The 22,822-nt window shown below is 48.5% G+C and overlaps 1 protein-coding gene and 1 long non-coding RNA gene across 3 annotated transcripts; one reads left to right on the top strand and one right to left on the bottom strand.

Annotated features, from left to right (window-relative positions):
* Positions 1-17: 17 nt before the first annotated feature.
* LOC134510437 (uncharacterized) lies at positions 18-3,337 on the top strand. Its single transcript, XR_010069612.1, has 3 exons — positions 18-88; positions 294-309; positions 3,235-3,337. It is a non-coding gene; the product is annotated as an uncharacterized LOC134510437 (long non-coding RNA).
* TMEM209 (transmembrane protein 209) lies at positions 1,704-17,869 on the bottom strand. Of its 2 annotated transcripts, none has more exons than XM_063323752.1 (15): positions 17,716-17,869; positions 15,833-15,972; positions 15,659-15,717; positions 14,764-14,895; positions 13,523-13,758; positions 12,966-13,170; positions 12,178-12,353; positions 11,405-11,476; positions 10,212-10,308; positions 9,141-9,266; positions 8,609-8,706; positions 6,633-6,747; positions 6,444-6,541; positions 4,808-4,881; positions 1,704-3,723 (listed from the first exon to the last, which is right to left on the bottom strand). In XM_063323752.1, exons 2-15 carry the CDS (start codon positions 15,967-15,969, stop codon positions 3,669-3,671), a joined length of 1,680 nt encoding a protein of 559 aa, XP_063179822.1. In that variant the 5' UTR covers positions 15,970-15,972; positions 17,716-17,869; the 3' UTR covers positions 1,704-3,668. The 2 variants fall into 2 exon arrangements, with proteins under 2 accessions (XP_063179822.1, XP_063179821.1); XM_063323751.1 differs by having other exon boundaries at positions 1,705-3,723; positions 13,523-13,761.
* Positions 17,870-22,822: the final 4,953 nt, after the last annotated feature.

The following is a 22,822-nucleotide window of genomic DNA, read 5'->3' as shown; positions in this document are numbered from 1 at the left end:
AGGCGCCCCCCCCGGCCCCGACCATCCCACCGGGAGGGGCCGGGGCCGACCCGCCTACCCCGGGGGCTGGGATGCGCTGGGTAGCGGGGTGCAGAAGGACGTGGGTGCGCGGTACATGGGGGTGCAGGGGGACGGGGATGTACTGGCATCCGGGATGCGTGGGAACGGGGGGGGGTCTCGGTGTAGCGAGGTGCTCAGGGACCGGGGTGCGCGGTACATGGGGGTGCAGGGGGATGGGGATGTACTGGCATCCGGAGGGGCGTGGGAACGCGGGGGGGTGTCGGTGTAGCGAGGTGCTCAGGGACCGGGGTGCGCGGTACATGGGGGTGCAGGGGGATGGGGATGTACTGGCATCCGGGGTGCGTGGGAACGGGGGGGGTCTCGGTGTAGCGAGGTGCTCAGGGACCGGGGTGCGCGGTACATGGGGGTGCAGGGGGACGGGGATGCACGGGCATCCGGAGGGGCGTGCGTGGGAACGGGGGGCGTGGTATATCCCGGTGCGCGGGGACCAGGGTGGGCGGTATACGGGGGTGCGCAGAGACGGGGATGAACAGGGATCCCGGGTGCGCAGTGTACCGGGGTGCGCGAGGATGTGGGGGTGCGCGGGGTTGGGGTGCGCGGTGGATCGGGGTGCGGAGGGACGGTGCTGCGCAGCCTGTGGGGGTGCACAGGGACGGGGATGTGCAGGGATCCGGGGTGCGTGGGGTCGGGGCGCGCGGTGTATCGGGGTGCGCGGGGATGTGGGGGTGCGTGGGGTTGGGGTGCGCGGTAGATCGGGGTGCAGAGAGACCAGGATGAGCGCTACATAGGGGTGCACAGAGGCGGGGATGCACCAGGGATCCAGGGTGCGAGGTGTATCGGGGTGCGCGGGGCTGGGGGGGGGGGCGTGGGAACGGAGGGTGCGTGGTATATCGGGGTGCAGGGGGACCAGGGCGGACGGTGTACCGGGGTGCACAGGGACGGGGATGTGCAGGGATCCAGGGTGCGTGGGGATCATGGTGTGCGGTGTATTGGGGTGCACGGGGTTGGGGTGCGCGGTGTATTGGGGTGCACAGGGACCAGGGTGGGCGGTATATGGGGGTGCACAGAGACGGGGATGCACAGGGATACAGGGCGCGTGGTGTATCGGGGTGCACAGGCATCTGGGGTGCATGGGGACCAGGGTGTGCGGTGTATCGGGGTGCACGGGGATGTGGGGTGTGTGGGGCTGGGGTGCGCGGTGTATTGGGGTGCACAGGGACCAGGGTGGGCAGTATATGGGGGTGCACAGGGATCTGGGGTGTGTGGGGGTCGGGGTGCGCGGGCCCGGGGGGTGTGGGAATGCGGGGGGTTGTGGTATATCAGGGTTCACAGGGACCAGGGCGAATGGTGTGTTGGGGTGCAGGGGTGCACAGGAACCAGGGTGTGCGGTACATCGGGGGGCACAGGGCTGGGGCATGCAGGAACTGGGGTGCGTGGCGTATCGGGGCGCACGGGGACCAGGGCACACGGTGTCGCAGCGTGAACAGGGATCGGGGTGCACAGGAATCAGGCTACACGGTGCGTCAGGGTGCACGAGGACCAGGGTACGCAGGAACCGGGGGTGCACAGGGACCGGGGTGCGTCAGGGTGCACGGGGACCGGGGGCATGGCAAGGTGGGGGGGGTGCAGGAGAATCTGGGGCGCACAGGGAGGGGGGCGCGTGGTTTATCTGGCATTGGGGCGCACAGGGAGCAGGGCGCGTGGTTTATCGGGGTTCACGGGGACTGGGATGGATGGGGACCAGGGCGCAGGGTAGTATCGGGGTGCAGTTTATCAGGGTGCACGAGGACCTGGGTCGCGTGGGGAAGAGGTTGCGCGGGATCCTGGGGGTGCGCGGGGGGGAGCTGCAGGAACCCGGTGCCCCCAAGGGTGCCCCGCAGGACGGGCTCTGCTCGAGAAACACCCATTTTTTGGTCAAAGAAGAAAACTTCTGCACTTAAAGAGCCTTTGACACCCCAGAGTAATGGAGCTTGTGGGGCAAAAGGCTACTGGGACAGCCCCGCTCTGCCCCACGGCGCGAGATTTGGGGTGAACCCGGGTCCTGAACATCCCCTCCTTGGCACAGCGCTGGATTTAGCGATGCTGAACTGCAGGAAAAACCCAAACAAGCGTTTGCCAAAACAAATTCCGTTTAATACGGGAACCAAATGTGCCAGTTCGTTATCAGTCCCTCAGAAAAACGCTGCGCCTCCCAGAGTCGCCAGGAACAGTCGGTTCACACCAAAAAAATAGCAGATTCCCTCCCGAAGAGATAAAAAACGAGCGCACCCGGCCCCGGAACAGAACAAATTCCTCTTCTCCCTCCCATCGGTGCGTGCCCAAGGCCAGCAGTAAAAAATACAGTACAAAAATATATTATCGTTAAGAAAACATGTGGTGTTCTCGCCCCCGGTAACAAGCCAGTGGAATTTCATGTTTTATACGGAAAAGTGTTTTTTTGGCAGTTCACAACGAGGGGAACAAGGCGACAACCTCGTCTTCAGCATCGCGAAGATCTTCAGCATCTAAGGGCTTATGATTTTTTACCCCCATTTAAAAAAATAACTACTAAAACTAACCTTACACACTCCTAAAAAGCTCATTTGTCAGAATTTACAACAGATTCTTTCCCCCCCCACCCTCTACATAAAAAGTTTTTTTGGCAAATAATGAACGACCCCTTCTTTGAAACAACTCCAAGTCTTGGGTTTTGTTTTTTTTTTTCTCCCCCCCCCCCTCAAAGGTTCATCCCCAAAAGCAAGGACTTAAAAACTCTGCGGGTTTGTAGAGCCTCGTCTCCCGCCGAGGAGCTGAAGCCACGTGCTGGTCCGTAAGGCTCCCAAAATAAGAGGTTACCAGCCAAAAAAAAGCTGGTGGGAGCTGTAAAAATAAATGCAAAGGCAAAGGCAGGGTAACGCTGGGGTCGGACTGAGGACACGCACTATTTCAGAGCGCGCAAGGCCGCCCAGGTTGGACGGCATGCTTATTTTGTTCAAAAAAAACCGATAAAAAAGTCTCTCATTTACTGAAATCCGCAAGTTAAACATGGTTTTCTCTTTCCCTCCCACCGGCAGCGCAGACCCCCAACACACCTCGTGGGGTCAGTGAACCCTATTCCACCGACGGGGATAAAAAAAAATAAAATGTTTTTCTTATCGTATGTAATAAAATGAACCAAAACGTGTCTAAACTTGGCTTTCCTTGTGCCTCTCTGGAATTTCTTGGATCCTGAAGTTGGCCGAATCACTGGATCTTTCCCGGCGACGTCTCATGGCTCTGCACCCCCTCGAGGGGGGGGCGCTCCAGCCCGCAGAGGGGTCGCAGTTGAGTCCTGGGGCCAGTTAAGCTCAGCTGAGGGGCGACGGCACCGACGGACATGGGACACAACCGGCAAAAGGCTTTTTAAAGAGGATCCGTTGAGGTGAGGAGCCGGAAAGAGAAACCCTGCCTGGATTTCACTCGTAGTAGCATTTTGAGGGTGAAATGTTTTAAATAATGTCTCCAAACCCGCAGAGGAAATTAGAAACGCTTCCCCTCGGCCCACGAAGCAGAGCCTGAATTATCGCCTTTCGTAGTAAGTGCGTGTTTGAGTCAACCACGGAAGGACGGCGCTCGGTTCGTCTCGCCAGAGGAGCGTCGTTCCTCTGAACCGGCTTCCGCCAGAGAGGTCAGTCTCCAAAAATCCACAGAACGTTGACTCCTGATAAACCGAGATTTACACGCCTGCAAAACCAAAAGTTATTGTAATAAATCATAAAGAAATTAAAATGCCTGTTTAAAATATTAAACAAAAAATTATCAATTTCATGCTTCAGTGTTTTAACGCGCAGGTGGGCGTCCTGGGGAATCCGGACATGGCTTTTACTGCTCACACACCTAAGATTTATCCAATTTTATAAAAAAGCTGCTATTGTTTCAAACGAGAAGATGATTTTAACACCATTAATCACAGAATGGTTTGGGTTGGAAGGGACCTTAAAGATCATCTCGTTCCAACCCCCCTGCCCTAGGCAGGGACACCTCCCACCAGCCCAGGTTGCTCCAAGCCCCGTCCAACCTGGCCTTGAACCCCTCCAGGGATGGGGCAGCCACAGCTTCTCTGGGCAACCTGGCCCAGGGGCTCACCCCCCTCACAGCAAAGGATTTCTTCCCAATATCTCATCCCAATCTCCCCTCTTCCAGTGGAAAACCCTTCCCCCTCGTCCCATGGCTCCCCTCCCTGCTCCAGAGTCCCTCCCCAGCTTTCCTGGAGCCCCTTTAGGGACTGGCAGGGGCTGGAAGGTCTCCCCGGCGCCTTCTCTTCTCCAGGCTGAACCCCCCCAGCTCTCTCAGCCTGTCCCCACAGCAGAGGGGCTCCAGCCCTCCCAGCATCTCCGGGGCCTCCTCTGGCCCCGCTCCAACAGCTCCGTGTCTCTCCTGTGCTGAGGCCCCAGCGCTGGAGGCAGCACTGCAGGGGGGTCTCCCCGAGCGGAGCAGAGGGGCAGAATCCCCCCCTCGCCCTGCTGCCCACGCTGCTGGGGATGCAGCCCAGGCTGCGGGGGGTTTCTGGGCTGCCAGTGCACGTTGCCAGCTCGTGTTGAGCTTCTTATCAACCAACACCCCGAAGTCCTCCTCAGGGCTGCTCTCCAGCCATTCCCTGCCCAGCCTGGATCTGTGCTTGGCATTGTCCCCACCCACGTGCAGGACCTTAGTATCATCCCGCTGTAGCCACTTCAGTTTGAAGCACCTTCAGACAAGGCACTTCAAAACAGGACGCTCCATTCACATCTCATACGGGGAACAATGATGCGTAGCGTCAGGTACTTACCCCAACATCCCAGATTCTTTTGTCTTTATGATGTACAGAAACATAAGCAACGTGTGGAACATGTTGTTTCTGCCCTGAATCCACAGGAAAAGACAAGAACTTAGAAACCAAGTCACTGACGAGATATCACAGCAATATTTCAGGTAGAAAAGTGACCATAAAGACATCACGAAATGGCATTCCGGGGAGGGCTGTCAGGCTTTTTGCCTTAGTTCTTTACTTTCTTCAATTAGGTAGAATCATAGAACGTGTTGGGTTGGAAGGGACCTCTAAAGGCCATCTCGTCCAACCCCCCTGCAGCGAGCAGGGACATCTTCAACTAGATCAGGTTGCTCAGAGCCTCATCCAGCCTGGCCTTGAATGTCTCCAGGGATGGGGCCTCCACCCCCTCTCTGGGCAACCTGGGCCAGTGTCTCACCACCCTCATTGGAAAGAACTTCTTCCTAATGTCTAATCTAACCCTGCCCTGCTCTAGTTTAAAGCCATTGCCCCTCCTCCTATCGCTACATGCCCTTGCAAACAGCCCCTCCCCAGCTTTCCTGTAGGCCCCCTTCAGGTACTGGAAGGCCGCTATAAGGTCTCCCCACAGCCTTCTCTTCTCCAGGCTGAACCCCCCCCAGCTCTCTCAGCCTGTCCTCACGGCAGAGGGGCTCCAGCCCTTTGACCATCTTTGTGGCCTCCTCTGGACTGGCTCCAACAGGTCCATGTCCTTCTTGTGCTGAGGGTTCCAGAGCTGGACACAGTACTCCAGGTGGGGTCTCACGAGAGCAGAGTAGAGGGGGAGAACCCCCTCTCTGGATCTGCTGGCCACGGCTCTTTTGATGCAGCCCAGGATGCGACTGGCCTTCTGGGCTGCAAGCGCACATTGTTGGCTCATGTCCAGCTTTTCATCCACCAGTACCCCCAAGTCCTTTTCCGCAGGGCTACTCCCCATCACATCATCCCCCAGCAGGACCTTGCACTTGGCCTTGTTGAACTTCATAAGGTTTGCTCCGGCCCAACTCTCCAGCTTGTCCAGGTCCCTCTGGATGACATCCCATCCCTCTGGCCTGTCAACCACACCACTCAGCTTGGTGCCATCGGCAAAGTTGCTGAGGGTGCACTTGATCCCACTGTCTAAATCATTGATAAGGATTTATCTGGTAAACACCAGAAAAGACCAGATGTGGGTTTTGGTTGGATTATCATCTCCAAATACTTTAAATGCCAGAGCTTTTCGGAAAGCAGAGATCCAGCAACAACCAGGGATCAATACAAAATGAAAACTCACAGGAGGATTTCACTGTTTTGAGACTGGAAGCTTCCCCTCAGAAAGCACTGGGCTCGCTGGCCTTAAGGGGCATCAACGTACATCAGGGATTACATGACTTGATATTTTAAAAGAATTTATCAGAAAATAAACAAGAGGAAGCTATTACTTAGATATTTGTGTAACTTAAATAGATACTAAAGCTATCATTTAGTAGCAGATTAAGTAGCACGTCATGGTCGAAGACCAAGGTAATGTTTTCTTCCTGCACTGGGCCAGCCTGCGTGTAAAGAGTCAATAAAAGCGGCCAGTTCCTGAAAAAAACCACCCAAAATAAGACTTGTCAATGATTTTCTGGCAGCAGGAGAACCACCACCACCATCGTACCTTGGGAAGGTTGTAGACGTGGCGCTGGTAGATCAGCTCGTAGTGGGGCGGATTGATGCTGCTCTGGTAGATGCAAAACACGTTTTCATTTGAAGTGTCTGCGAATGAAAAGTTTAAAAGACGACGAGGATTTGAAGGGTGCCGACGTGACCCAAGAGGCAAAGAGGAGCTAAATGCAAGCGCCAGTACCTGGTTTATCTGGTGTCTGAATGAAGTGTTGGGAAGTGAAGGTTTTGCCATCGGGATACTTGGGGTGAGGTGGCAGCCTGGAGTCGAGGTAAGTGCAGAACACATGCATAATGATCTGGGCAAAGAAAAACAAATCTCACTTTAGTGTCCTTAAAAATACAGCAGCTTTTTTTTGCCATGATCTCAGGCATTAGTTCCAGTATTTGGTAGTCTGTGGTTGCAACGTTGACTTAACTTCTCTACATCAAGGACCCCAAGGCAGCTCAATGCTTAGAGCAGAGATTTCAGCGGTCCAGGCACGCCACTGGCAAGTTTATTTTTTCCAGTAAGTGAAACAGCGTAAGTCACAAGGCGATAAACCAGTGCCGCACGTCAGGAGCTCAGTTCACGCACAAGCAACTTTACCCCGGCATCTTGCAGAATTTGGCAAAGTCGCAGATCTTATTTAGCATATTCAGGCCATGAACTCCAAGCGATCTGTTTTAGTGATGGGTTTTGTATGAGCTGCAAGGATTTGGCCAAAAAGGGCAGATGAAATCAAATTACAGCTTCACCGACACTACACCTATTCAGCAAATTTATCCTTTCTCCTCACAAAAGGTAAAATACAAAGCACTGGAAAAACATGAGCTGGCCACAACTCTTATTAAGAATGCCAAAATTTTGAAATAAAGTCCTAGGACACGCATCCAGAAAACCACACCACAATCTGCTGTGTGTGTTTTAAGCCTTCCTGGAGAGTTCTCAACGTTTTATGTGGGCAATGTGACCAAATTAGCTGTAGTCTGGTACTTTCCGTGTTCATTATATATAGCACGATCTGTTTCACAGACAAAACAAAAGCCAAAAATCTCAAGAAGTCTGGAGATGCACCTTGGAAACAACAGCTTTGTATTACCTGCGATCTGATTAACAAAAATGCAAAATTGTGGTTTAGGTTCTTTTAATAGTAATTGTCTTGAGTAAGTTAATGTCAAACCTTCATGACAAATGTTTATTTTAATCTCTTATATCAGAATTTCTTTCCCAGAATTCTTAAAAGTTTAATATACTGCCCAACACCACCTCTCGCAGCAGGTTTTGAGAAAAGACTGAATTCCAGGGTGCGCTACTCTGTCTCATGATCTTTAAACGCTGTTGAGCTGTTCACCCTGCTGCCCGTCAAGACACAAACAGTTGCTCTGTGGCCAGTCACCACCAAATATTTAATCATCTTCACAAACAGGAAATCAAATTCCATTTCAAGACTGATTTTGTACAACTGAAATCTCATTATATCTTTGTCAGCAAAGTTGTGAAGCTCTGACACTCCGATCCGGTTTTTATTCTCCTGAGTAACTGAAAATCTAATTACAGTGGGGAAAAAAAAAGAAAAACCACCCAAACTCTACTTCCAGTTGAGAACTCTGAACTACTTACAGTTCAGAGTTCAACAGAAGACGCACACTGTAAAGCCCGTTTTCGACTCCCTGAATTGTTCTGTGGTCTTCCTTTTAACTATTTTAATTACCTCAGTTGAATTTTCAGGTCACTGTTTTACACTGAGGTGCTGTTCCTCCTGACCTTTCAGATTAAAGGGCTAAGCATCGCTACAAATCTTCTCTGAAGTAGGACAGGCAATATCTTCAGATTTCTCATGAAATATTACCAAATTAAACAGCAGTTTAATCTGCATTTTTTCCTTCTGTCCATTATAGCAAAGGAAAATGAGACTGACAGACATTTCAGAGGAGTCTAAGTAAAAGCCCGGCCTAAAACTAAGATACAAATTGCATTTTTGTGATCTACGCGATGTCCAATCCCATTTGCATTATTCCCTAAGGAATCTCACTAGCTACAACAGGATTATCGGTGTAAGTGATGCAAACAGGATTTTACCATGTTCCCCAAAAGACTTATGGGCTACTCCCTCCAAAACCTACGCGGAAAGGCAACCCACTTTAAGCCATCGTATCAAGATGTCTTCAAAAACTTACAGAGGAGTCAGTGGGCAAATCGGTGTCCCACTTGCGGCCTTTGAAATCCCCTCCTCTGTTCCATCGGAATGAACTCATGCATCCTCCCTGAGAAAGCTCTGAAAGCAACACGATTTATTCAGGTACTGGGGGCTGAAAGTGTACAAAAGCAGTATTTTATGCTAGTTTCAGGGGCTTCATACATGTTTACAGTGTACAAAATAGGGAGAGTTAATATGGGGAGGGAAATTAACTAAAAATAAAAATTATCCTGTAAGTTAAAGAGATTAAATCCAGCACTTTGCACCCTGAGCACACAGGAGGAAAATGAGAAATAAGGCTTTTAAAAACATTCCCGAAATTACATCCAAGTCCTGCCTCATTACATCACTATTAAAAGGGGAAGTTGCGAAGAAACATCTCTCCTGCTTAAAAGTAGCTCTTATCCCTGCTGTCACTCCTCAAACATCTCTACTGAAGGAACGTCTGACACCACCAACACTTGACTGCAGTAACGGAGGGGTTTTAAAGTCAGCATGGTGACACCACGTACCTTTGATCCGTTCGACCAAATACTCCTGGTTTGGTGTAAGATCCAAATACTGCACTATAGTGTTCAGAGTTGGAATGAGCGGAGCTTTAACGAGAGCTGCCTGCTTCAAACTGCTGATGCTGGCTTCTGCAACACAAGAAGAGCCAGCGCAGGTCAGCTATGACCACCACAGGACTCCAAACAGCCTCCCTTACCTGGCGTCGCTACAAAGAGCTCTCCTTTTTGGTGCACCATTTAATGTCCTCAAAACATTTAACATGTAACACCATGCCAAACACTCACTTCAATTCAAATGGTGTAGCAGGCATCTGCTTTACATCATGGAATATAAAAGCTACAAGGAACCAACATCTACTTCGTTGAACAAAGGGAGAGTAACGAGGTGGGGACGAGGTCAGCACTGACCAGTTTTTCCACAGGCATCACAAATGATGCAGCTCTTGAGGAGACACTACAACAAACAGCCCATAAAAGGTGAATTTAATTTAAATGCAGCACACCAAATCCAATTCTTGGTTAGGGGGATATAGATCTGAAGCAACAAGAGAAGCAGTTCCTTCAGATGTGTCATGACATGAAAACAGAACACTCATCAGAATTTTAAAAAAATAGTTCTTTCAAAAAGCAGCTGATTTTAAGGAAGAGTTTGGGAAAGCACATAGGACTGGAGACACTGAGAGGTTATAGGGAGACACTGGGAGTTCATAGCACATCTATCCTTGAAATGTTTTCTCACAGTTTAATACGCAATAATCAATGATAATTTGAGCCTGTAATTCCTCAGCTGTAAGTTTAGGGAAGAAAAGAAAAAAAAAAAAAAGAGAGAGGTTTATGAATTTTATATGAGACGAGCATCAGTGTGACTTCATCAATATTTCCAGGAGTCTTATGAAGAACTGTTCCAGCTTAATGAAATGCATGATGTGGAACAAAGACCACACCAATACAGAGCAGAAATACAACACTAATATTTAACAGACCTGATTTATGTAAGCCCTATCCAACGCCCCACCTATGAAGCATCTGGCCCTCCATTAACCACCACCAGGAATCCCAAAGCCTCACCCCTACCTCCGATCTGCAATTCGGGACACCCCATTCTTCTCATCTGAGTGCTCACAGACTCGATCTCTTGGACAAGTGGCACTAGAATAGTCTCATTAATCCACTAGGAAAAAAAAAATGTGAAAATTCAAGAGGTCAGAAGCAACAAAAATGTTAAAAAAACCCCAACCTTTAGGTTGCATCCTGCTAATTATCACTGTTACAATCACAAAGTACATTAACAACTGAAACACTGAAGCCAACCAAGGAGGAGAGTAATTAAATATCAAGTTAGGCAGAGTTTAAATGACTCTCTAATACCTTCTAAAAAGCCAGAAAATTCAATGTAAAGGAGTCAGGCAAACAGATCTCTACAAAGTATCCGATAAAGCTTTTCTGAACAATGAGGAAAGGGCTATTAGGAAGCACAGCCCTCCCTCCATAAAGATAATTTATACTTTGATGGATCCACTCCCTCTCACATTTGTTTCAGGAAATCAAGGAGCTGATAAACACTACATGTGGGATTGGTACGTGACAGGATTTGGGAACTGAAGCAAGCTGGCCCGAGGTTTAGGAACAGATGCTCAGGAATCTGGTGTGAATCTCATGCTAATCTTTGCTTTTAACCAATCTTATTACTTTAAAAAAAAAAGAAAACACCCACAAAACACACAGGCAAAACTACATACTTGATAGTTGCTATCAAGGGGCAATTCAAAGCGAGATTTACTAATTATTTTGCCACTGTGTGCAATTAAGTCTCCTCTGCTATAGCAATTTCTATTGATAAGATGAAGGTTTTTCTTTTTGCTTTTTATTACGCTGCTCAGGACTGTCAGAAATTCAAAGTCAGCCTTTGGGGGCAGGAGGATGAGTTAGAAATACTGCAGAAACATCAATTTAGCAATCTGAGCTACAGCAAGGAAAACCAAATCTTGTCATATCCGAGACGCTTCGGTTTGTCATTCAAAGGTGGATGAACTTTACCACTGTGACGTTTTCAGAACACAAAACACCGAGGTCAGGTCGAAAACGCATCTCAGTAGTCCTCTCTTAAAGCATGCTGTGTTTTTACCTCCTTGTGCCAGCCCACCCCAATCCTCAAACAGACACTGCAATTCTTCCCACCTCCTTCGGCATCCGGGGACACGGAGGTGATTTTCCACTCTGCTCTGCTTGTTCCTAAAAACCAGGCAGTCCTTAGAGACGGGACTTACGTTTCTGAATTTAGCGGTCCAGGAATCCATGTGATCAAGGAGCTGTCGGTTCATTGTCACCCGTGCCCAAACCTATGGAAAGGTTTATTAAGTACAGAGAAATACCAGGAGTTTCTAGGATCTATAACAATTTCTGATACTAACTACAGCACGTAATTCAAACGGCATTTTTCCCAAAATTCTTAGACATCTGCTGGCTGTATCATGTGACTTCTATAGCAGCTTCACATACAACACTCCCACTCTCTGTTCATGGTACAATCATTTTGTGTGAGCCCAAATTCAGTTTTAAGCTCTCTGCTCTATTAGGATAAAATTGGTCAGAATTGTAGGATTGATTTAAGAGGTATTTGACTGGGAAGCTTCATTAGGTTAATGTAGGAAATAAAGAAAATTGATCAAATTTAATTGAAGGCACAGGAATTGTATTCCTTCGCATCAGACTTCTTTCAGACGCAAGAGTAAAGGCTTTATGCTTTATATCCTTCAGCTGTTCCACTGGGTTTAAAAACAGATCCATTTCAACTCGATTATTATGTCACAAATATATGCTATCCACAGTACGCCTTGCTCTCTACGGGAGGAATCATCTCCCAACGAAAATTCAGAATTTGAAAAATCCATTTACAGTGAAGCTGCATGAAGACGGTTAAATGCTAGAGGATTTCTCTCTCCAAACTTTTTTTAATACAGCTCAAATCCAAACCTTTGCACAAAGCTGTATATTTTAGAGGCCTGTTTCTCCCTCTTGACCATCTTGCTGCCGAATTTACCTCTTCTGCAGCTTGTTTTGAGCTCAGATCAGCGTCATCCTTGTGGGCTGATGGAGCCTGGGACCTGCAAGCTGGCTGATACTGGAACTTTCTCAGCATCTGTGCGTTGTCTGCCATGGAACGGCTGTAGTTCCAAAAAGTTGGGCTGCTAGAAGGAGAGCTGGAATCTGAACTTCCTGAAACGATGCATTCATTGAACAGTCATGTACAATTAGTGCCAAGTAATTCTGGAAGCAACAGTACAGGCAGCATGTCAGTATATTAAGGCTTTGACAAGAAACACAAACACAAACTGCCATGAATACATACACTGAAGTCAGTCTGCATAAACGCCGATTTCACCCTTATCTAGATTGTCCCTACACAGGACAAAAACTGCCTGCAGGTAATTCACACCCTTTATCTGAAATGCCTCCTCCACAATAAAGGTGATAAAGCCTGTCATCTTATCATGGTCAGCCAACCATGCTACAGAGATAATCTATCAGCACATACATCCTATCCAAAGGAAAACTTCAGAGGAAAACTTTCTGAAGTTCCTAAGCCATGGAGACATGTCGGAACGATGGCGTTCTACCTCACGTCCTAATTACGCAGTAGAAGACTAAACTGGTCAGCAGCTGCCTTTACCAAGGTCACAGGTAATTACCATACACAAGTTAGGTTCTATTTACCAGTACAAGTATGCTGGAATCCTTTAAAACTTTTCTAACACGCAAAAGCCAATCTCAAATAAAACCAAACACCTTCTCCTTGCCAAGCTTTTCCAATTAAATCAGTTTATTTACCTAGCTGAACTCTGTACTGTTTCTCTTCTTCGTTTCGAAGGAAGGTGTCCAGTGACTTGAGGTCTGTCATATAGTCTTCTTTGCCAGTAGGAGAATTATAGGGAATGGGTGAAGAGCGGTAACGAGACCGTAGCCCCCCGCTTTCCACTGGTCCAATACTCGTGGGGTATGGTGATCCACTGGGAGAGGGGCTGAAGCTGGAGACCTTGGGTGAATAAAAACAAATGGTGTCATATGAAGAAGACAGAATTCCACCTTGGTTTGTAAACAACATGAATATAAAAGACTTGGGGTTTGGGTTGGTTTTATTTTTCTCCTTTATATTTACATTTTGGTTTCTTATTTTTGCTTTGTTCTGAAACAAACTAGCCACTCTAAAACAAATGAAGTGACACTAGGGAAAAAGGACAAATCCCAATATGATGAATTTCCATCTACTTTGCAAAAGGAGCAAACACACACATACACAACTCTCCACTGGCTGCCGCTCACCTCCGATGGCATACGGCACAACACAAGAACCAAACTGCACCCCTGGGTGCTGTCTTGGTCATTACCTTATTGTAGCTGCTGCTTGGTGAATAGGTTACAGCGCTGCCGTAAGAAGCACTGTTGCTTGGCAAAGCCTGTAGCTGAGGGCTGTATCCTGCAATACAACTGGTAGTAAACTTTGGACTGGCACTGGGGGAGCGGGATGGGCTGTAACTCAGCACACTTTGACCCTGGATCGGAGGAGAAGGCGTCGAAGATGGGACTTTCTTTGCTGACAGCTCACGCGGTGGAGTTGTTTGTACTGCTGCAATAAGGAAAAACAGAATTAGCAATGTGGATGCAGCAGCCCCGAACTCTCCTCCCCTCTTTAAACTCACAACAAAATGCACACACAACGCTATCTTAAAGCAATTTTATAAAGATGATAGAAGGGACGCTAGAAAAATCTGGCCCCTACAGAACTCAGCAGTTCATCCACTGATAGAGAAAAAAGACAAGACTGAGACACATGACCACAACTCAGTACAAACCCTACAGCTTCAGATGTTGGTTAAATGTTACCAGGCACCTCACATAAGCCAGGGGGCTTCTCTAAGCTACTGCATCAGCTGCTCTACCCACCTACTTCATGCATCTTTAGCACACAGAATGCCTTAATTTATCTGTGCAAATAAACATACGAGATCCTTGAACTTTGGTGACACAGCATTATTCCTGTCTGATTCCTATTTCCTATGGGCCGACCAGCAGTGTGTAACACTATGTGCTAGCATTTTGCTTTAGGTTTATTTACCTTGTCAGGTTCTGCTGCATGTTAAAGCTTTGCTTTGATATTCAAGAGCTTTCTGAGTGACTGCTCTCTTTCAGACTTCACATGAAGGTCTGTCTGTCCCTCTAATCTGGTTTTTGATACCCAGTGTGATATCAGTAGGATATCAAAACCAAACATAAACGTGCACTCTCTGCCTTGCTCCTAGTCCCATATACAGGTTATAAATTCCTTGTTCAGCCTCACTATGTTCAAGTCCCTCACCGTCCTTCAGCAGCTGCTATCATCCTGTCCTTTTTCACCGTGTGTGTTTACTTCCCCTCCAGTTCTCCCTACAAACACTCACCAAATTACCACTTGATGTTGTGAATTTTAATATGCTGCAGGTGATTTAGTCTACCACTCATGTCAGATGAGGTAATTCAGAACTCACTTCACTAAAGAATCTTGCCATTGAGAAAGATACCATCTCAAAAAAAAAAAAAAAAAAAAAAAAAAAAAAAAAAAAAGATTGCCAGAGATATTTATTACACCCACCTGCATTCTGCAACCCCAGGAGGGTCTGCTGGCCAGGACTCATGACCAAGCTTGTCGGTGCCACTGTGTATTTGAAGTACATCCAGAAATCAAACAAGGCATTCAGGCTAAACAGAGATGCGAGGGCAAGTTCTAGAAGAAACAAACAGAAGTTTTTACCGTAGACTGAGCATGGGGAATAATAAAAGTATATTATTTGCAAAAACAGGCATATGCCCATCAAAAATAGGCCATTATTAGTGCTATTGATAAGTACCAATTTGGGGAAGTATCTAAGATTCTTTACCTTCACCAATGGCAAGAACCATTGGAGATAATTTTCCTTGCTATATTGAGACTAATCTATATAATTAAAATTGTTTTTTTTTTAATGGACAGTTATTTTCCAAAAAGGACATAAACTACTGCAATGAAGTTTCACAGTATTTCTCAAAAATCGTCTTCTGTCAAATCACCTGTCACTCACCTCATGATTTTTCTCCCCCACTGGTTTCATCCTCTAATGGTAATTGATACAGCTAGCTTAGAGTCTATTTATCCAAAACAAACTTTAATTACCATTAAATGCCACCCACACAATACAACACAGTAGTAAAATCTGCAGTGTTCTCCACACATTAAACAGATTCAATGCGACAAACAAATTCTTCATGTCCTTTCACGATACATCTAAGAAAGCTGCTAACACTCCTTATCCGTCACTAAAAAGGATGAAATTCCAACAGTTTCAAGGCAGGTAACAGACAGAAAAACAAAGTTATGGTTTAAATTAAAAAGAAAAAAAAAAACAAGAAGAAAAAAAAGGCTTTCTTAAAAATGACCTCCCCAGCAATAAAACTGACAAATGAAAAAGAAAAGAACCCTGAAAATGAATAGAAATGCTGCAGCAACTCACCAATATACCAGAGTGGCCAGTACGTGATGTTGTAATATGAGCTTATGAGTTTTCCAGTCCTGAAAAGAAAAACAAGAAGTTATCATTTTGCAACTATTCAGTCCTGGGAAACATCTAGGAACATGCAAAGTAAGATGCTTTGCGTATTTGGATTGGTTGTAACAATTAACGTACATTTCAGTATATATCATGCCTGCAACAGACACATTAAGGAGTCCCCAGGCCCAGACCACTTTCCGGGCTTCAGTCTCCTTCTTCATCTTGATGGTTCTGTCAATGAGGGAAGTCGCTGGACTCTGTTCTGGTGTCATTATCTGTAATAAAAGATACAGAGAGAAGACAAAATCGATCATCTTTTATACAGTAAGATTCTCAGTGAGCATGAGATGAAAGAAAACATCATAATCCAAAATGATATAAACGTGCTTTACCTTTTGCCACTGAGTCATGTTTAGATATTAAAAAAAAAAAAAAGCAGATTCTTTTTACCTGTAAAAATAGGTAATATTTCTTTGATGAATTCTACTGTCAGCACTGTCACCTCATTACTGAGGAACAGCGCCCATCTTCTCCAGTGAGGTGCAGACAAGAGGACACAAACCAATTCCAACCTCATTTTTGAAAAATAACCTCCTTTGGAAGCGAGAGGCAAAGCTCCTGCCTTCTCCAGGCAAAGGAAGCCAGAGGAAGGAAAGGCCTTGCACAGCTCTGCAGTTTTCCTACTGAAAATTCCCACTCTTTTCAGTTGGTAGCAGAGTATTTTCAGTCTGTACAGCCACCTCCTGTGGGTTCAGTACACCTGAACGGTAGCTACCTTTATGCACAGTAACACCTTATGTACAAGAAATAACCCTGGTGACTTTTTTTGCTAGTCCCATCACCTAAATATGCTACTGTTCCTTCCTGCCACTCGCTTAAAAATTTGTCACATAAATCTTCACTAGGTGGGAACATAAATAATTTGCTTTTTGGGACAAGTACTTCAACTATACATTACCACCTAAAAAAATTTAAAAAATACAAAACCCAAATCCCATTATCTGCTTCTTACTGGTACAATGATTCAATGGTGAAATAGTTACCATCAGGATTACTGGAAGAATTATACAAGAACGCGTTGCCTGGTTGGGGTTTTTTTGACTCGTTTTTCATCCAGTTTGAGCCCCAGGACTTCCCTTCCCATGCTGACAAGTGTAGCAGCCCTAATCAGAGATCCTCTCCCCCATCCTCACACTCCCAACCTCTCTCCCTGAACCAGGTCCTCCTGCAGAAGCAGAAGCTGTACTGTTAGGGCACTGAAATAAATGTGAGATCTGGTCCTATTCTACTCACTTAAGAAGGATGGGTGTGGGGTTTTCACCTCCACACTGTAATATATGCTCACATACGCCCTTGCCCTCTTCTACTAAGGCACAATAACAAGGGAAGGCATCGGCATCACTTTGACAACCCATAAGGCACTAACCCCAGTGCCACACATGGAGATACTCACACCTCCCCCTGCCCCAGATGCCCCAGCTTCCCCCACGCATGCCCCTCTGCCACACACAGACCCAGCTCCCCCTGCCCAAGACACCACGGCAGCCTCCACCCAGATGTCACTGTCATGCACAAAGAACCCCCACAGCTTCCCCTGCGACACAGAGACCCTCAGAGCTCCCCCTGCCCACACCCCACTGTCACTGACAGGCAGCCTCCACATCTCCCCCCAGCCAGCACCCCCACGTCACCCCGGGGGGGTCTCCACAGCTCCCCCCCCTCAGATCCCACCGTCAGAGAAGCTGCCTCACGGCTCCCCCCGCCCAGACCTCCCTCAACACACAGGCAGCCCCACAGCTCGCACTGCCCACACCCCTGTCACACAGAAGAGGCCCGACATGTGCCCCCCATCCTGTCCCCTGTCACACGGAGGCGGCCCCACAGCTCCACCCGCCCACAGCCCTGTCATACACGCCTCGCTGCCACACACAGCTCTCAGCCTCCCCTCAGAGCCCCACCAACCCCCGTGCAGGCCCGAGGAGGAGACAGGCGGGGCTGGGGGGAGACAGTCACAGTACCTGCCGCCGGGCTGAGGGTCAGGGGACGGGAGGGGACACACAATTCCCCTCAGGGAGGGCAGGGGCACCCCCTTTTCCCAGCCGGGGGTGTGTGAGGGGGGACACACAGCAGAGCGCTCCCCTCACGAACCGCCCACGCCGCAACCGCCGCAACGTCTGCGCCTGCGCGAGCGCCGCCGTGCTGCGTCACTGCCTGCGCCGCGCGCGCGGGGGCGGGGCCTGTTGCTATGGGGACGACGGGGGCGCTCGCGCCGCGGGTGTTTTGGCGGGAAGGGGCGCGTGACGCGGGCGCCGCGGCGGCGATGTTGGGCGCCATGTTGGTCATGGCAGCGGAGGGGGTGAAGATGGCGGAGGGGAGAGTGGCCGGCAAACTTGCTGTCCCGTGCTCTGTGGTGCAGAGCCACGCGTTGCCGTGTTTCCCCCAGTTATAGTTAAATTAATTGATTACACGTAGTAATCAGACCGCACCTTGCCAAGGCCAACTAAGAGATTTTGGGTCTCTTTGAGTGCTGTACAGGTGTAACTTTATATTTCTGTTCTGAAATGTTGTAAGTCACAGAATCGTAAGTTGGTTCGGGTTGGAAGGGACCTTAAAGCCTACCCAGTGCCACCCCCATGCCCTGGGCAGGGACACCTCCCACCAGCCCAGGTTGCTCCAAGCCCCGTCCAACCTGGCCTTGAACCCCTCCAGGGATGGGGCAGCCACAGCTTCTCTGGGCAACCTGGGCCAGGGGCTCACCCCCCTCACACCAAAGAATTTCTTCCTCAGATCTCACCTAAATCTCCCCTCTTTCCATCTAGAACCACTCCCCCTTGTCCCATGGCTCCCCTCCCTGATCCAGAGTCCCTCCCCAGCTTTCCTGGAGCTCCTGGAGCCCTGGCCCTGATTATCCAGGATATCTGGCCTATTTCTTAATTTTTCTCACTCTGCTTCCAATTTGGATACGTACAATAATTTCCAAGTTGTCCCATTGTAAAGGCTGGTGGAATGTATTACCTTGCCATAAAAAGCTGGTTATAGGAAACATATGGTAATGAAAATACAGTTGGAGAAAAAGGGGAGGAGACAAATTTAAACAGGCTGGAAGTTGGTTCAGTAGATCTACACCCATGGGCGATTTCAGTTGGTTTGAAACATCTCTTGACTTTTGATTCATTTCCTAAGCAAGAGGATGAAAGCAAGAAAAGCATGAAATGGAGATAATATTGAAGGGCTGTTAAAAGCCTAATTTGGCCTTCCAGTCTCAAAAAGCTATTTGAGGATGGGGTGAATCTCCCGTCCTCAGGTACAGAGGAAGAAGAGCCTGGTTTTGGTGCGATGCCCGGCTTTGACACAGCTCAAGTGAGAAGAGATGAATCCCTCCCAACATCCCCCAAACGCTATGGACCAACAAGACTTGAGGGCACTCCAACCTTCCCCGAATTGCAGTCAAGGGACGTTAACGGGCAGAAAAGAGGCCACTTTGCAATGCTGTCGTCCCTGTGGCTCCTTGGGCACTGTTTTCCAACATACCGGGGCTTCCTGAGGTGGCCAGCTGGACAATGGGTTGCCAAGGGGCTGCTCCGAACGCAGAAATTCTCGCCCCACATCCAGCGACGAGGCTCCATGGGGTACCCTTTTTCCCTCCCTTTGGTGGTATTACTGGCAGAACAAGCCCTTGCTCTCTGGCGCAAGTCAGAAACCAGATGAGGGAGTGTGATGAGGATGAGGAAGGCTTTGAGGGGGATCAGAGGGAAAATCCTGCTCTGGCATTTTGATTGTCTTGTCTGCTGTGCTGGAGTAAGGTATTTAATTATGTGTTTTCTGCTGACACCTGCTGGCCCTTAGCAGAAGGTTGTTGCCTTCCTGCTTAAAAGGCTTTCACAACCTCTGAAGTTATTATTATTTATAACTACCTCATGGGATGATGTCACTGTTAGAACCGGTCTTTAATCTCCAAGTATAGGTAACTGATTGTTACTCTCCCAGTACCCTTCCCATCCCCTTCTCGTTATTACCAGTTACAATTCATACGTGAGCTTGCTGTCCTAAAAATGCAAGGCCACAGCACGATCCGACGGAGTGCTTGGTGCGCTATGAACTGCTGCACGACTCAGACACATGAAATCTGCGGAAAATCCTGGAAACTTGAAGGTCTTGATTTCCTAATTTAAGGAAATTTGAGTTGGAAATAAGTAGCGCCACCGCAGCCAGCGTTATTACACGGGCATATAGCTGCAGGCTTTCCAGAGAGATCAAAATGAGGGTTCTGCTCCTAAAATGATGCCACTCACATCTACAAATGGTGAGCCACGTACTGAAATCCCTACTCATTCTTTATCCAGGGCATTACCAAGGTGCTCTGCAGATTAGGGACGGGTAAATAATCCATTACTTACAGAAATAATAGTTCTCTCGCCAGTAATCCAAAATGAATTGCGTTACAGCCAATTAACTTTGATCATCCAGGAGACGGAGCCCTTCGCCACGTCGGTGTTAACTGGTCTAGCTGGAGAAGTAGAGAAAAGAAGGATTTGTACCCCAAGGTGAAACGTGTATGGGATTTCTGAGGAATTTGGGCTTGTTGAGGGTCTCAGTGGAAATGGCGAAGGCACGAGGGCTCCCGTCCTGGCTGCGTTTTCCTGGGGCAGGGGCTGGCATCGCTCCCCGCGCTGTAGCTGTGTGAGAGCCATTCAGCCTTGTCTCCCAGAGCCTCTCCCACGAGCTCACGCACGCTGTGAGAATTAGCATTAGATAAGGAATTAACGTTTATATACGTTGTTCTAAGTAACATCATGTGTACGATGTTATTTCCCTGGAACAGACCCTCCAGAAAGCCCAAGATAAAAGATTATGTTCTGATGAAAGGGAGAGCAACTCGAAAGGTAAATACGAGTTTTCTGAGTTATGTGTAGGGTTCAAGAAAGCAGTTTAGAAAATTCCTGGGACCCTGTGAGAGAGCAGGAGGCGATGCAGAACGGATGCGGAGAGGGCAGCGAGGGGACACGTGAAGCATTGGGAGCACAAGGAAGGTTCAGTCCACCATGGGTTGTCTTCTCTCTCCTCCCCTTTCCTACTAAATTGCCGAACATTTATTTCAAGAGGATGGGAGACGAGGGGGACCGCAAGCCGTGGACTCTTTTACCCTTCCCATGTGATGGGAGAGACCACTACGCTGTGCCTTGGTTGCAAGAACCTTTTTTAGACAGGGAGCAACAACAGAGGGTCTGGACCTTACAGAAAAGGAGTGACTCCACCGAAATTTGATGACTTCTGAAGCCTTTCTAGTTGGCGGGGGGGTGTCGTATCCACTCTGTCTCTCTGTCAACGACAGCACAGGCGAACTATCTATATATTATATTCAGTCTGGAAAAAAGATGGCTGAGGGGGGACCTTATCAACACTTATAAATACTGAAAGGGCGGGTGTCAGGAGGATGGGGCCAGGCTCTTTTCAGTGGTGCCCGGCGACAGGACAAGGGGTAATGGGCACAAACTTGAACATTGGAAGGTCCACCTAAACATGAGGAGGAACTTCTTTGCTGTGAGGGTGGCAGAGCACTGGAAGAGGCTTCCCAGAAAGGTGGTGGAGTCTCCATCTCTGGAGACATTCCAAACCCGCCTGGACGCGTTCCTGTGTAACCTGCTCTGGGTGACCCTGCTCTGGCAGGGGGTTGGACTAGATGATCTCCAGAGGTCCCTTCCAACCCTATGATTCTATGATTCTATATTAAGGTAATTTTAAGCAGTGAGACAAAGTTTGGTTAGATGAGATTCATTTGATCTTCTGCTTCTTAACGTGTCACCAGGGTGTCCGTGATTCACTGCGTGATACCACATCCTCTTCGGACTGTGCAGAAAGCATGTCCCACCCTGACCACCTTAGTGTGCCAGGGCCCTGAGCGCGCTAATTGCCCTGAGCGGGCTCATGCGGAGCCCCCACCCACACACCCTCCGCCTCTTGGCGTGGGAGCTGTGTTTAAGCCGAGGCCATTTGTTCTGGCCTTTGTTTGAGCTGCGGTAGGTGCACGGTGGACTTGGGCTTGTAGCTCTTGACATCCTGGCTGTGGACCTGCTGTGTGACAGTGGACTTACCTGAGGATCTGGACTGTGGCTGTGGCTGTCCCTGGTCAGTGCCACCAGACCTGCTCTGCTCCTCTCGTTTGGGTCCCATGGGGCTGTGCTGCTTGTGGTGAGCTGTCTACCCCTGCCTGCCTTGCTGTCACCTTTGATTTCTGGCTTGCTGGGTGGTGCACCCCTGCTCTTGCAGCTCCCTAACTTGCTCAGGTGTTTTGGGCTCTGAGCACAACGGAGGCTGACTTTCAACCTATGGCGCCCATAGGTTACCCTGTGGTTCAAGGCTGACCTCCAAACCCTGTAGGACCTTATGGCTACAGCGGGAGGTCGCAGTGCTGCAGGTTTCTGTAGCCCTTTCAGTGGGGATTGGGAATGCGTACAAAGGTTTGGGTTTAAATGCAGCTCCTTAAATGCAATGGGTGGAGGCCCCAGATGAGGCTGGTCGGGGCACTCGGAGCTTGTTGGTGTACATTAGACCCTGACATCATGTTTGGCGGGATCTCTTGGCAGCCTTTAAATCCGTGCAGGATGTAGCATGAGTAATGAAGCAAGCTATAATTTTGCCCTGAATTAAGTCCCTCCTTCCTGTTTTCAAAGAGTGTGTCCACAGGAGGTGGTGTGGACAGTCTATCGGTTCTTTATGAAATGTTGAAGGCCATAAGCTACAGGCGGGATTTGACTTCCCCCAGAATTGCAGTGGTGCTAGAAGCAGGAAATTCTCGTGATGGTTCTGTCTCTTAGGATAAATTTTTGTTGTCTGATTTACGTTGAGGGGAGTAGAGATCTGCTTGTTTCCCAAGGACTGGGTTAGGTTAAACGTCAGAGACCTGGGGACTCACAGGAACATTCCTTATCTCCCTGCAGAGCATACGTTCTCCACACTATGCCCCTGCGTTACAACAGTCTCAGGATGACTAATTCCTCTATGTCAAAACAGGCAGAATCCCTGCCTGAGGCTCCCCTTGATCCCAAAAACATGAGACTTTGCCTTACAAAAGACTTGCTTGAAGTCTGCTGTGAACCCATGATGAGAAGCCACTGCCCCAGCTGC

The sequence above is a fragment of the Chroicocephalus ridibundus genome, chromosome 1, assembly GCF_963924245.1.
Source record: "Chroicocephalus ridibundus chromosome 1, bChrRid1.1, whole genome shotgun sequence".
NCBI classification, from domain to species: domain Eukaryota; kingdom Metazoa; phylum Chordata; class Aves; order Charadriiformes; family Laridae; genus Chroicocephalus; species Chroicocephalus ridibundus.
This window is presented reverse-complemented; position numbering and strand designations above follow the sequence as displayed.

What these genes read in the sequence shown, in the direction of transcription:
- TMEM209 (XM_063323751.1), bottom strand. Translation starts at nt 15,969, where the DNA reads ATGACACCAGAACAGAGTCCAGCGACTTCCCTCATTGACAGAACCATC. An exon ending in CTGGCCACTCTGGTATATTG is followed by an intron (nt 14,896 to 15,658) that starts GTGAGTTGCTGC and finishes TGTTTCTTCTAG; the next exon opens with AACTTGCCCTCGCATCTCTG. An exon ending in TCAGACACCAGATAAACCAG is followed by an intron (nt 6,542 to 6,632) that starts GTACTGGCGCTT and finishes TTTCATTCGCAG; the next exon opens with ACACTTCAAATGAAAACGTG.